Source organism: Hippoglossus stenolepis, chromosome 1, assembly GCF_022539355.2.
Source record: "Hippoglossus stenolepis isolate QCI-W04-F060 chromosome 1, HSTE1.2, whole genome shotgun sequence".
Classification (NCBI taxonomy): domain Eukaryota; kingdom Metazoa; phylum Chordata; class Actinopteri; order Pleuronectiformes; family Pleuronectidae; genus Hippoglossus; species Hippoglossus stenolepis.
This window is the reverse complement of record NC_061483.1, coordinates 19,120,587-19,135,006: the sequence shown is the minus strand read 5'-3', so window position 1 is coordinate 19,135,006 and position 14,420 is coordinate 19,120,587. Positions and strand designations below refer to the sequence as shown.

Here is a 14,420-nt window from a genome sequence, read left to right as displayed (position 1 = left end):
CCTGATACATTTTAAATGATCAAGCATCTGTGATGGAAAGAGGTTTATACACATGATTTGTTGTACTATATTATAATATTCATTTTATATCACTTTTAATTTTACTCACAATATTTTATGAAACTGTAGGACATTATTTTATGGAAATGTCTCAGGTTTCTTCCACCACTAATAAGTAAATGTGACAAGAGACCCACATTAAATAGAATGATCCCATTCGTTCAACCCTCTTCTTTCTTAGGGAAATTTCCCACGAATGGAGAACATTGCTTCCTTCAAACCTGTGTCCACCTCTCCGCCTCGTTCCACCTGTGGGGTTCCAGAGCGGAGCAGTTACTGTCAGTCCCCGTCCTCCCAGACGGAGCTCCTGACATGCTATCAGGCTTTCTGTATCCAGGAGTGTCCCTACAGATCCTCCACACCTCCATATGCCCTGCTGCTGCTACCTGCGCACAGGTAGGTACATCCAACTGGTTTCTCTTATAATATGACTGATTCAAGGTGTCTTTGAGTCTAAACATCACCATTTCCAAACGTCATTGCTCCAGGGGCCCCTGTGTATCTGAGGACAGTGAAGACACTCGTCCTGGGACTCAGACAGAGACTGGAACCACGCCTGATTCAGAGAGTGTTTCTGGTGGATCCAGCAGTTTGCTGTTTCAGCCTGTCCAGAATGGATGCCTGGTGTCTCCCCCATCACAGAAACTAGGAGTGATGGGTTCGCTCACCCTGGCATTGTGGATTAAAACAAGCTCTCCTGGAGAAATGTGAGTTACACTTTTGTGTTTTCTAAGAAATTAGAATAGTAGTTGAAGATTTCAGCGTTCTTTTAATAGAAACAGTAATGACGTCCTGTTGTGATTATGTCCCAAAAATATATATTAATCAAACCTTTGTGCATCATTAGTATGAGTCACCATTACTGAACATGATCCCATGCTACTGATGAAATACAACTCCTGCTGCCTCATGTTTAGTCAAGTACTTTCTAGTATGATATTGAATATGGTTTTCAAACATTGACAAGAAAGCGGAAGCCCTGTGATATTGATCTTATAACAAGAAGCAGGTCATGTCTGGTCAGTATCACCATCAGGAAATGTTAGCCAACAACTGGCTGTCATGTCCCACTTAGACATGTTGTGAGGGGATGAGAGTGTGCTGGTATGTTCCAGGCAGAGCTGAGGAGGTGCGGAGTTTCACACACCCAGATCAGCTTGCAATCACACACACACACACACACACACACACACACACACACACACACACACACACACACACACACACACACACACACACACACACACACACACACACACACACACACACACTGAGGCACATGGACACAAAAAGAGATCAGTTGGCTTTGCCTTTGCAGCCCTTTCTCTTCCTCTGTGCAGCAACACTTAAAGTGGATTGCTTGAACAGCACGCTTTCTCATGTAACTAAAATCAGTAAATGAACAGTCACAGATTCAGAATCTGCACTGCCATACAATAAAAGGTTACACCCATTATGGACAGTTAAAAGAGATGTGATTTTCATTTGGGAAGGTTTACATGTTCAGAAAAGACATCTCTTTCCACAAACTGCATTGCTGCAGCCCCTCTGTTCAGCCTCTGTCTGAAACACTTGGTTTTACCCCCTGATTCTGCAAGGCTCCCATCGGCCAGAGTCAAGTCTGCTCTGATCGGCCAACTGGTCAACGCTGTTGTAGGAAATGTCAGCCTCCACTCTTGCTTTACCTGGCTTTGTTAGGGGGTGTGTCAGAGTAGCGGCTAGGCAGGCCCAATTTGCATAATGCAGGCCGGTTCTTCTGGGGCACTGTGATGCCCCGGTCTGTAAGTATAATTCAACTGCATTTGTTTACGTTGTATTAGGGCTGGGCAGTAGGACTTCAAATCAATATCACAATTATTTCAAACTTTTACTTCGAATACGATTTCATGTTGCGTCTTGTGGGGTTTGTGGAAGGTGAACTGCGTGTGCAAAAATGTGGACATTTAAAAAAATGTTTTTAAATACGTGGCTCATAAACTCTTCAGCGAATCAAACAAACACAAAGTAAACTTCAAGTACTGCACAGGTCCTAATAACTTCTGAGTAGTGATGGTTTTGTTAACATGTAAAGGTAGCACAGGTCAGTGGGAGGGAGGACGATTCGCAGGGTAATACAGGTTCATTGCCCAGCCCTACGTTGTATATTGAAAAATATAACTTTAGGGGCGTATTTCCAAGTTTCATAGTTTTTCGTGTATGGATGTAAATTAATGTTTGTTGTTGTGATCTTATTGTTTGATAACCGATGTTGTTTTAACGCTGTTAACATTTGCCTGTGCTGTTGTCACATCAAATGAAGACATCCAATGCAATTCAGTGCAACACAGAGTCAGCGTGTTCCCAAGGGCGGATCTTTCATCTTACTGTTGGGGGGGATAAACAAAGAAATTCCTCAAGAGCCAAAGGGAACCACCGAACATATTGTGTGTGTATATATATATATATAATAATTTCATGTTGTTGTTTTTTCCTTTTGTTATTTGACTTTCAGGAGAGAAATTATGTTAAAATTCACATAATCGGCACGTATTGAAAAGATAAATGTGAGTGATGACTTTACAGTCATGACATGTGTGAAGAGAGGGCCAACATAGGACTGGATAGGTTGCATGTGTACTGTAGTAACTCACTGGATATTCACTTTAAATGTTGCTGTCACACTTAACTGAATCAGACAGAGATCAAATCTCTCCTTTTTATTTAATGCTGTGATGCTGTTTGGGAAGTTGTCTGTCTGGGGATTCCGATGACAGACGCGTCTTGTTGTCTTGGTCTGCCGAACATGACACCTGTGTGGACGAATGCATCTGAATGGAAGTAATATCTCTCCCTCTCCGTCTTTCTGTTGCTGTCACTGGCCATCACTCTTTTTTGTTGTAGAAACGATCACGGCTGCCATCAAAGAAGCCCGATGAAAGGAGGTCTCTATCCTCACCTCTGTCCATCTTTCCTCACCCCTCTCTCTTTGTCTCTCCCTCTCACTGTGATTTCACATCCCTCCCCTGCATCTGAACAATGAACAGAGCCAGCCACCTGTTCCCGAAAACCATTGCTTTTACTCTAGTGCAGCTTCATCTCTAGAAACTGACTATAGTATAAAAGTTATGTCTACATTTTTTTGTGAAAATCATGGTTTCAGATTTTTGGATGCGTGCAATTTGGTGCTGATCCAAAAATGCCCTCCTAGTTATATATAGTACTGACATTTTCCTGTCTGGACAAATATGTAAATCAATGTCATAGTTAGCACAGATGATAGAAACACTTAATTGTCGTGGTTTGTTAGGGAACAAAAACATTAAATATTTGAAGTCGTCTTTTCCCCTTCCATCATGAAACCTCCTCCAAGGAATGAATTATAGCTTAAAAGGTAGTTGATCAATAGATAAGATAACAGAAAATTATTTCATATAGATTAAATAATTATTAAAAAATGTAATCTGCAGATTAATTGATAACAACAATGAAGAGTTGGAGAATTGTTACGCCCCTACTGTTAAGAAGCCTTTTCAGTAAAGTAATTCACAATTTGTTAGTTGTTCTTGCACTTAATATCACACTTAAGTGTCCTTCCATCACTTTGCCTCTCTCCCTGTAGACACACACACACACACACACACACACACACACACACACGCATGCGCACACATACAGTACATACATTATCATGCATACATCTATCTGTGATTTATGAGGTATATTGCTCTGGGTTCATAAAAGCCATGCTTTCCCATAAAATGTCAGTGATGGTGGTTAATATGACACGTGGAGGCCGTGCGTGTCTGTCCACACCAAGTGTAGCAGCAAAAACCTAACAGTCATGTAAAATATTAATATTCTACGTGTAAATGTCAGAATGAGAGACTGCGTGTGGAGCTGCCTGACTCTATGGTGCAGTCCACCTTCTGTTCTTTGAGTTAAGATTTAACAGAGCTTCACTTTCAAATACATTATTTGTGTGTGGCTTTGTTTTCCTCAGGATGCTGCTGGAGAAGAGCGTAGGCGAGCGGCTGCTGTTCTCTGTGACCGTGTCCGAGCAGGCGGTCACTCTGAGGTACGTTCAGTCCAGAGGTCAGACGACTATGACCGTCAGCTTCAGGACAGAGGGCCGGCTTGCACTGGAGAGGTGGACGCACCTTGTCTTGCAGGTAAGAAAGGTTTGGAGGATCCTCATAGTGGCAGGAAAGACAGTTGTCCTGTTGAGTCATAGTCAGTCACTAAGAAAGGCACATGGTTGGACACATGTATGTTTATGTGCATCCAGTTGTGTTTGGCTGTCAAACTTTTTACCTTAAAACTATACTGTCAGGTTGTGAAAGAAGAACGGTCTCTTTTTTTAATCACAGACAAACTGTCTCAAGCTTTTTGTGTCTCTGGTTCTCCTTCATTTTCTGTCCATAGTTTTCTCTTTCTCTCAGCAAGCAAGTGGTAATTATACTGGCAAACATCTGCCTTGGCACAGCTGCTGGACGCAGGGGCAGGTGTGCGCGCGCACACACACACACACACACACACATACACACAAACGCCACATCAAATACACATATGCAGACAGTCTGTGCCTCACAATTTCAACACATATTTCCGAAGCATAAGTAATACTGAAAAAGTTGAAATTTAAAAACGTCTGGAAACGTCTGCCTTTTTCTTTAGTTCACTGTGTCAAATACAAAAAAAATATATTTTATTTGCAGTGGGGTCAAATTCTGGAAAAGTTGACTCTTTTGTCAAAGTTTGTTCAACCTTTGTTGAATTTTGTTGCATTGATAAGTTTTTGGTTGGTGTTTTTTATTTGCTGTTTAAAGGATAGAATAATACTTGGGTACTTTTATAAGTTTTAGTATAAAAATGTGACGATGAAAAAGGTTTATATTGATTAAATGAAATAGAATCTTATTTGATATTTTTCTCATTAGATATTTTAGATTATTTTACTGCCAAACTCTGCACCTGTTAATGTTACTTTGTATCTTTTATTATCTTGTTAAATGTTTGAAAGATTGGTAGGTTAATTTCTAAGGTAAGGTGGACTTTCTGTGGATAATATAACAATGTATTCTATTTATATAGTGTTTTCTTTCCTGTTTTCCTCAGCATCAGTTAACTACATAAAGTAGAAATTTGAGAAGGTATCAGAAGTGAGAAACATAAGCCAGTCATGGACAAAAAGACTTAAATTAGCTTTGACCAGTCTGAAATGGCAACAAGTGAAGTGGAGAGAATCTTGAGGTTTGGTTGTGTGTGTGTGTTTTTGGTCTGTCGGGAGAGATCATTTTACACATTACTCCACATGACAATCGCTCTCTTTCAGCATCTCTGGACAACACCAAGGCAACTAGGGGGGAGATCATGGTCACCATGACAAGCTTTGTAACCCTAAGTGCCTCTAACTCAAGTTTTTTGTGTCCGGTTTTTGTCTGTGTAATATTTGAGCCTAAATTCTTTTAGACCTGGCCTACATGTGTACTGACAACATTCTGCCGTCCCTATTTTAACTTCTTTTTATATGATGGGAAGAATTTCCAGTTGGTTATTTAGAAGAAGTAAAACTAACAAAACTGTTCACAAACTCTTTTGACAGGTGTTTCCCATTAAAAGTCTGCCTGGCAAGAGAAATGATTGCACCTACTGAAATGCTAGAAAGGGAAGTACTGTGCAGCAGGCAAATCCCACAACATTTGTCAACTTTACATCTCAGTTTGCACTCAGATTAAATAAATGAGAGTTTATTGCCAAGCTTAAGTGGTTTTGGTAGCCATATTTTTGAACTTTGGAGAAAGCCAGTTTAGCTGTTTCCGCCTTGCTTCCAGCTCCTGTGCCAAGCTAAACAAATCAACTTTCACCCTAGCTCCATACTTGATGCAGAGACACGAGAGTGGGATGAGTTCATTCCTTTTTTTTTATTTGTAAGACATTTGGGCAGTTTTTAGGGCTGCGATAACATGGTTGAATGTTGCGATGACGATTTGACTTGCGATAAATCAACAAAAGCTTAAGTATACAGTGTTAAAGTATTTTTGCTTTGGTTTCACTGTGAACATAGTCCCCATACAGTGAGCAGCCTATGCAGACACTGAAAAAATGAAAAGCATCATTTCCATTCAAACATGGATTTATTGAAATATTGCGTTACTGCTCCTCTCTGTGTCTCCATCATTCACACTGCAGACTGCCAACGAAAACAAGCCAAACCGAGCGCAATAGGGCTCCATCTGATTGGCCAAATATATTGACATACAGAGCGTGAATGCCTGGCACATAGAACAGTATGTATCGCAGTCCAAGCAGTCTTTTGCAATATGTATATCGTGCATGTTGATATCACGATGACGGTAAATTCTTGATATATTCTGCAGCCCTAGCAATTTTGCCTTTATTGATGGAACAGCTTAAGCATGAAAAGGGAGGAAGACTTGCAGCAAAGGCCGGCTCATAACCGAACCTGTAGCCGCTGCATGAGGGCCCAAGCCCCTGTATATGTATCTACTCCATTTCAAGTACACGTTAACCAGTACTCAAAAGGAAAATTACTGCACTATAAAATCTCGTTTACTGGCTGATAATTGTTGATGCCCAGTACACTAACTTGACAGTTATGTTGCTGATGTCTCAGTTGCCAGCTACTGCGTGAGTGTACAGTGGGTCTGTGTGCCCTGTGGCAAACACGTCTATGTATAGTATCTATGGGTGCTGTACATATAGACATGGAATAAGCCTTGTAGGCACTTTGCTAAAAGTGTGTTGCGCTGGTGTGGCTTGGAGGCGTTTTGAAACTTTGTGAATCAGTCCGTCTTTCGTTTAATGGTATGGTGATGTGATCTGCTTTGACCATTCAGAAGAATAACATAATTATCCTTGACACTCAAACACCATTCGCACACTCCCATTCTCACACAGACACACACAAACACACACTCACAGTTCAGTGGTAATTTGTAGCAGCCTGTCAGCCACAATACAGACATTACTACATGAAGGAGCTGGGTAATTTAGAAGTCTCTCCTACATGCACACACACACGCACACACGCACGCACACACACAAGCACACCAGTCATCTGTCGGTTTGAAAAGATCAAAACACCAAAAAAGACAGTCAAAAGGAATATGGGTTTCCAAGTGCCAGGAGCGATTCTTGCACACACACAAACGGTGCCAGGAGCAAGGTGCTGTAGGGATGCTGGTGCTCCCTAGGTAATTGTCTTATCTGATTATGGTAACGATGTGGAGAATAGTGGAGGAAAAGGTAGCCTGGGGGAGAGGGGGCCTGAGAGCGGAGGAGAGATGGGGGAAGTGGGGGACGCAGCTCAGTGAACTTAAGTGATATCTACGAAGTCAGTCTAATATGGAACTCACCTTTCAGTTCATTTTTACAGACGTTAATACTAATATTCGTAGAAAAGCGCCTCTACTGTTGCTGTGAGTGAAGTAGAGATGGGTAAAACTGGTGTTACGGTGACTAATGATCTGTGTATAATTAACAGAACTGGTGGTCCTGGTTGTTTATGGTCTGTAGGTTCACAGCGGTGCGGTGGAAGGTGGGATAATAAGGCTGAGGAGGTGGCACTCATTAAAACATTGAGCTGCATGTGTTATCAGCCAAATCATCTCTTGATAACATGAAGCACTTTATATTTACCATAAAACTTGAACATTGTTTAAGGGGATTATTTCAGCAGCTTGCCTAAAGTGAAATTTGTTATTGGATATGCTTATTATATTTATGTGATCATGATGTCATGATGGGAAAATGCTGCCAAGAAGCACAAGGGACTAACCAAGTTTACTTGTAATAATGGCCATCAGTAATATTAATCATCCTGTGTATTAAAACAGCCAAAACCACAATGTAGTTGTTCTCACCTGTGTATTTTTGTGTTTCTGCTGTCAGACAACTGAACTAAAAGGGTTATATAAACACTATGTGTTATTTACAGGCTGCTGTGATAAAATCATTACTTTATTATTGTGCCATTGTCTGCAAAATCAGCATTTTAAGATTAAAGCACAGTGAAGCTCATTTTGGAAAAGCTCAGTTTTTTTAGTTTTATTCTGGATGGAGGACTGAAACAGAGAGAAAAATATGATTCTAATTAGCCTAATGTGGATATAATTGGGTTTTATAGTCCAGATTCTGGCGCTGGTGAGTTGATGACTTGAGTGCAGAAGAAGGAGACACTAACATGGGAGGACATGGACAAAACCTCCTGTGCTGGCTCTAAATAATCTTCAATACATTTTTTTAAACACAATACAAAAAGCTTAAAGTTGTAGATGTTCTGAGTCCTATCTGGAATATACAAGTAGGTGTCAGAAGATGAATACAGAGTGAGATGAATTATACAATCAAAATTAAAAATTAAGAGAAGTAGTGAAAAAAGACAGCAAAAGATGGAAAGACGAGAAAGGAAGAGAGTTCACAAGCTAAATAGCTTTGGCGTTCTATCTTTTGGAGTAGCAGTGATTGACTGTGTGCCTGGAGGACCCCCAGAGGGGGCCGTCTGTTAGTGCCTGAGCAGATCAGCATTATCGGATGAGACACTGGCAGGGACAACCAGTCACACTGGTCCCATCACGACCCAGCACAGCTACATGAATGTTTAACACTTCTGCATACACACACTTACACATACAGACACACATACACACAGCCCCACACACACACAAATGTATGGTTGCTCTTTCTGATGACTCCTATCTGTTGGCAAAGACGGAGAAAAGTGTGGAGAAAGACTTAAAAAAAAAAGGTGTGTGTTACTGTTTGTCAGAGTGCGTCAAGGTCAAGATTAAAATGACATATTGCACATCTATCATCTACTTCATCATCTAACACTACTTGATTACATGAATTAAATTGACTTGATAAAATTCAGTCATTAGTACCAATATATTTATACCTATGGTGATTATAAAATACATATATATAAGTTGCCATTAACCCTCTCAGCCATAAGTTCTACTTTTCTTCATGGCCAAGATACTGTGGTTCTCTATCTTACATCTGACTTAAAGCAGCAGCAAGAGAGTTTTTCTTTGTTTCAGACTGGCATCCAGCCCACCTTGGTTAAATAGCAAATGCACTTGCACCCACCTGAGCACCCATAAGCGAGTTGTTCTTAAAATGAGGCGTGGTCAGGTGCAGTCTTGGTGTGTTGTTATCTCAAGGTAGTGATATACATCTATAGGTGGGTGCACTAGTGATGAGGGTACAGATGCTGTGGCCTGTTGCTCATCAAATAATTATGAAATTTTACATGAACAGAAGAAATAGATACAAGGACATGATGTCCATCCCACAATCATATCCTCAAGCTGTGTGTGTGTGTGTGTGTGTGTGTGTGTGTGTGTGTGTGTGTGTGTGTGTGTGTGTGTGTGTGTGTGTGTGTGTGTGTGTGTGTGTGTGTGTGTGTGTGTGTGTGGTGGTGTGTGTGTGTGTGTGTGTGTGTGTGTGTGTGTGTGTGTGTGTGTGTGCATGTGTGTGAAGGTGAGGCAAGGTTGTTATGTAGGGGTGAAGCGGACACCTCTATGGTAGCCCTCTGCCCGCTGGCGCAGGAGGCGAAAGGGCACGAGACTGGCATCAATTACATAGTGTGAGAGAGGGAACAAGGTGTGTGTGTGTGTGGTTTGGGATTTTCTGTCTTTAATCTCATTTATTTAATTATTTAACATGGGTTTTTCGTGCCAGTGTGCAGTGTGGTCCAGACTAATAGTGAGAGAAAGGCACTAACACTGCCAGGGTTAAGGGTATCATTCCCACTAGGGCTAAACATGAATGCAGCAAGCTGCTTTGAATAAAGGGATTCACCAAAGAGCATATGTTATGTTAACCTGCCCTGTCTAGAAACCCAGCATCCAAACTAAATTAGTCTTTTTATGACATATAGGTTATTATTACTGTTAGTATTAAGAGCAAAAGAAGCTGTAAACAAGTATTAAACAAAAAAAGATGCTAGAGAATGAATATCAAACATTTGATCGTCTCTGGTGCTGGAGTTTGAAACTGCTGGAATCTGAACCAGCTCTTTTCTCTATCTGTAAGACATGACCTAACTGAATAGAATAGAAAGCTTTATTGTCATTCTACAGGATAAATTGTGTGTGTATGAGATTAACAGCGCTCCTCAAGTTAAGTGCATTTAAAATTGAAAAGACATCAACCACAAGAAATACACATTAATTCATCAGCTGTCACTGTCACTATCTGCACTTCAGGCATCGAACCGTCAACCATTAGTGAACGACTCTCTCTACCTAAGCCACAGCACAGGTAGATCGGCACTCAGTGTCCTCAGATACTCAAAGGTGTGAGGCTGAAATAGAAAAAGTTTGATTGAAACCATTAGTAAGAAATAATCAAGAATAAATTACATTTTAAAATGACTAAACATGAACTTGACCAGAGCCAGAAACTTAACAAGGCTCAAAACCTAACACTTTACTTTGTCAGCATCTGTCAGGAAGCAAAACTCCTTCTGGTGCATCACCACATCCTCTCTTCTCTCCTCCTTTGCTTTGGGATACTGTATGTGCTCCTCCTTCTTTCTACGCTCTCATGAATATCTCTCTTTGCTTTCTGCCCAGAAAGAAAAAGTCTTTGAGACTTATGGTCTTTATTAAAAGGTTGGTGTGTCACCTTATATATGTCCCCTCTCTCTCTCTCTTCCTCTCTTTATCTTTTCTCTGTGATTTTTTTTTTCCTGGAGATGATTTTCTCTTTCTCTTTCTCCTTCTCTACCTCATCTATCTCTCATTCTCTCCCCCCTTTCATTGTCTCCCCCCTCCACCTTCTTTGTCCTTCCCTTTTTCCCTCTCATTTTCCTTTCACGCACACACTCTCTCTCTCTTTCTCTTTCTCTTTCTCTCTCTCCCTCTCCATCTCCCTGGGGACAATTTTCTTTTCTTAAATAAACTGTCATAGCTAGTGTTAAAATATGGGCCTTACACGGGGTGAGCGCGCCAAGGCAAAGGCATGGGGCCCTGGGCTGGTATAAAACATGGATAATATGCTGTGAGAGGTAATTGTATCTTTTAGAGCTGAGATGAGTAGAACAAATGTGTCTCCATCCTCTCTCTCTTTCTCTCTCTCTCTGTCTCTCTCTATTCCTTTTCCTCCTCTCTTCCTCTCCCTATCTCCCCCATTTACCCACTGCAGACGTGCTAATATGATAGAGAGAATATTGGCCGTACATCAGAGCTGCTAAAAGTTTATAGTGGGTAAGGGCAAGTACAGAGGGGGTCGAGAGGACTAAAGATGGTGGGAAAGGCTCGGAGGGTGAATAAAAAGAGGGAGAAAGAGAGATGGAAAGGTGGCAATGAGCCGGGAGATGCAAATGTAGAGAGTTGAGGATGCGTTAGGTCACATTGCTAAAAAAATCTCATTCACTTTGCTTTGCATGAGGAGGCCAAGAATATATATAGCAATTATTCTTAAGGTCAGGATGATCAAACAACAAACACACTTGAACAAAATGGCTCAATATTATTCAAAAACCCTCTCTAGCCAAGGCATAATAGGCCGCTGTGTTTTAGCTAATGACGTGCACTTAAAGAGGGATTGCTCATTGATCTTGCTTCTGCAGAATCACAGTCCAAAGACAAGCCTGCAAAATGTCAGAAAAATCTTCATATATACTTTCATATATGAAGAACTCAGCAGGAGATTTCCCTCGCGTTCACAACAACAGGAAAATGTCCGAAACATTGAGGTGAAAGGTTTGGCACCTGGGTAAAGGAGGCAGGACACAAGGTGGAAAGCACAGTGTTTCTGTTTAAAACACATCGACACTGGCATCAGCCAATATTGCCAAAACCTCTCAGGTCTTGTTGTCTTTCCAGTTACAATAGAATAGAAAGCTTTATTGTCATTGAACAGGATAACATGAGATTAACCGTGCTCCCCAAGTTAAGTGCATTCAAAACAACATCAACCACCATACACATTCATTCAGCAGCCACAAGGTGCTAAATAAGAACGTTTCAGGTAAAATGAGTATACATCTTTGTTAGGGTCTCATGTATGGCACCTCATTTTCTTCCTGAGATATTGGTATTCTTCCAGTTTTGTGTCTGTCACATAACTGACTCAGACAATTGCGTTCTCACATACAGAAATGCAGAATACAAAAATGTCTGAAAGCAGCATAAATGATATCAACAGCACCAAATGGGATTGAAAGGAATGATGTTGCGCTTGAACACAAAAATATGTTGTCTTTCCCTAAGTCTCCTTTTCCCTTCACCTCCCTTCATCTGTTTCAAATGCAGCCACACCAACAACTTTTTAAATGGTGCCAGTTGTTCTGAGCCCTTTCAAAGTTGTTGGTATTTTTAAACAAACCCCCTCCTTGCAGGTAAGGTAGTCCTGTCCATCCCTTTGCTGAAAATAATGTATTAATCCTGAAAGCTTGTTTTTCACCTTACAAAAATAATACCAGCAGTTGTCCAACCAATGGGGATTTGTTAGGACAAGAGCATGTTGACCATCATGTTACTCCGTAGTATTTGTGGACCCAAAAGCAGACGCTGAGTTGGTGAAAGTGACTAAAATGGATTTAATGACAAGAGTATTTGAAGAGAGATGAAGGGAGAAGGTTGGAGCAATGGTGAGGGGCAGTCATGATGAGGGGTGGTATTTGAGATGAGCTTGAAGAGGTGATTGTAGAGACACGCACGCACAGACACACACACACACACACACACACACACACACACACACACACACACACACACACACACACTCACTCTGTCTCTTCCTGACTCAGTGAAATCAACCATCTTGCTACATCACTCTCCTTTTATCTCTCTTTATGTCATTGTCTTTCCTGTGTACACTGCTTTTCCTCTGTCAACACGAGCATCTCTCTGCTGCAACCAGCGCTACACTGCATCTCCATTCATCTTCCATGTCTTTCTCTCTCTCTCTCTCTCATTCTTTAATGTTCTGTCTCTTTTTCGCCCATTGAGAGCTTCCCTCGCTGTGGAATGAGGTGTGTTATCAGTGAGCAGTATGTCATTCAGTCGCAGGGCAATGCAGTCTAAAGCAGAGGAGCTGAGTGGAGAGAGTTTGGTGAGGCGGGATGTGTGAGGGCACAGACAGGGAGTCGGGGATTAGAGAAGATAGGTGAGGAAGAGCAGACAAGCATGAGATGAGCAACAAGAAAGAGGAAGGTCTGAGAAACGGAAACAAAAGCTGGGTAAGTGGAGTTCAAGAGAGCAGGGTGGTAACGCGGGGATTGGAGGATATAAAGAGAGGAAGCAGCAGAGGAGGTACTGAGAATCTACGATTTTAGAGCAGAGGGTGTTAGAGGAGGAGAAGAGAAGATGGTGGAAAGTTAGGTCAACATAATTTTATTGATGTAGGTGCAAAGGTTTTTCACAAAGGGAAATACAATATGTGTAACATACAACACCTCAGATACTTATACACAGAAAATGTTAGGGGGCACAGGAAATACAACAGAGGAAGGGATCCCTATTGCAAAGTAGATAGACATGCAATAATTGCCCTGTTTTTAAAGAAAACAGAATTGGCAGTGATGGAAGTAAGAGAAACAAAGGGCATGAGGGAGCAGAGGAATTGATAATGTGAATAACTATAAAGAGGAAATGAGAGAAACAAGAAAGGGGGTAGACAGATGCGAGATGAAGGGGAAGTCAGCTAATGAGTGGGAGGTGAAGAGGGGATTGCAGATGGAGATGGACTGAGGGGATGTGGAAAATGTGGAGGACATTTGAGATGGGATCTTGCATGATAAAGGTAATGCTGGTCTCTTCTTTTGGAAAATGAAGCAAGGGCAGCTCATCCACTTTGACTTGTATTCGCTCACACATACACACAGATCTCAACCCAGCTGAACACATATGGGAGATTTTGGACCTACACATTAGGCAGCTCTTTCCACCACCATCATCACAACACCAATAGGAGTAATAAGAGAGTGTAAGAGTGATGTCCATCCCTCCAGTACAGTCCAGAGACTTTTAAAGTCAATATCAAGGCACATTAAAGCTGTTTCTAATATGTATTTTTTTAAAGAAAAGATGAGAGAAATACATTTTTTATATTAAAAACTATTCCAAAATCCTCACCAATCCCTAAAATAGATAACAAGTTCGAACCTATGTTTTTAAAGGTACAATCAAATGTCATATTTGGCCAATTTAGGCAGCACTAGACAGCACTAAAATTATTTCCAGTATTAGAGATCTTCAAGGTCTTTTAAATGTATTTTGACCTGAAGCCTCAGCAGCCCTGCTCCACCTGTAAATAGTTTTAACCAAACACTGTGAATAACACATCAGATATTTGGATAATGTCGGGCTGTTTGGTATTAAGAACTTTTTCAGGTGAATAGCTAAACT

The 14,420-nt window shown here is 41.0% G+C and overlaps 1 protein-coding gene across 1 annotated transcript in view; it reads left to right on the top strand.

The window, feature by feature from the left end:
• ush2a (Usher syndrome 2A (autosomal recessive, mild)) overlaps positions 1–14,420 on the top strand; it is a 198,354-nt gene that overhangs the window by 1,547 nt on the left and 182,387 nt on the right. The window contains exons 2-4 of the mRNA XM_047341236.1: positions 242–456; positions 549–767; positions 4,040–4,208. Of these exons, the coding sequence (XP_047197192.1) occupies positions 242–456; positions 549–767; positions 4,040–4,208 (603 nt within the window). The remainder of the gene's footprint in view (positions 1–241; positions 457–548; positions 768–4,039; positions 4,209–14,420) is intronic.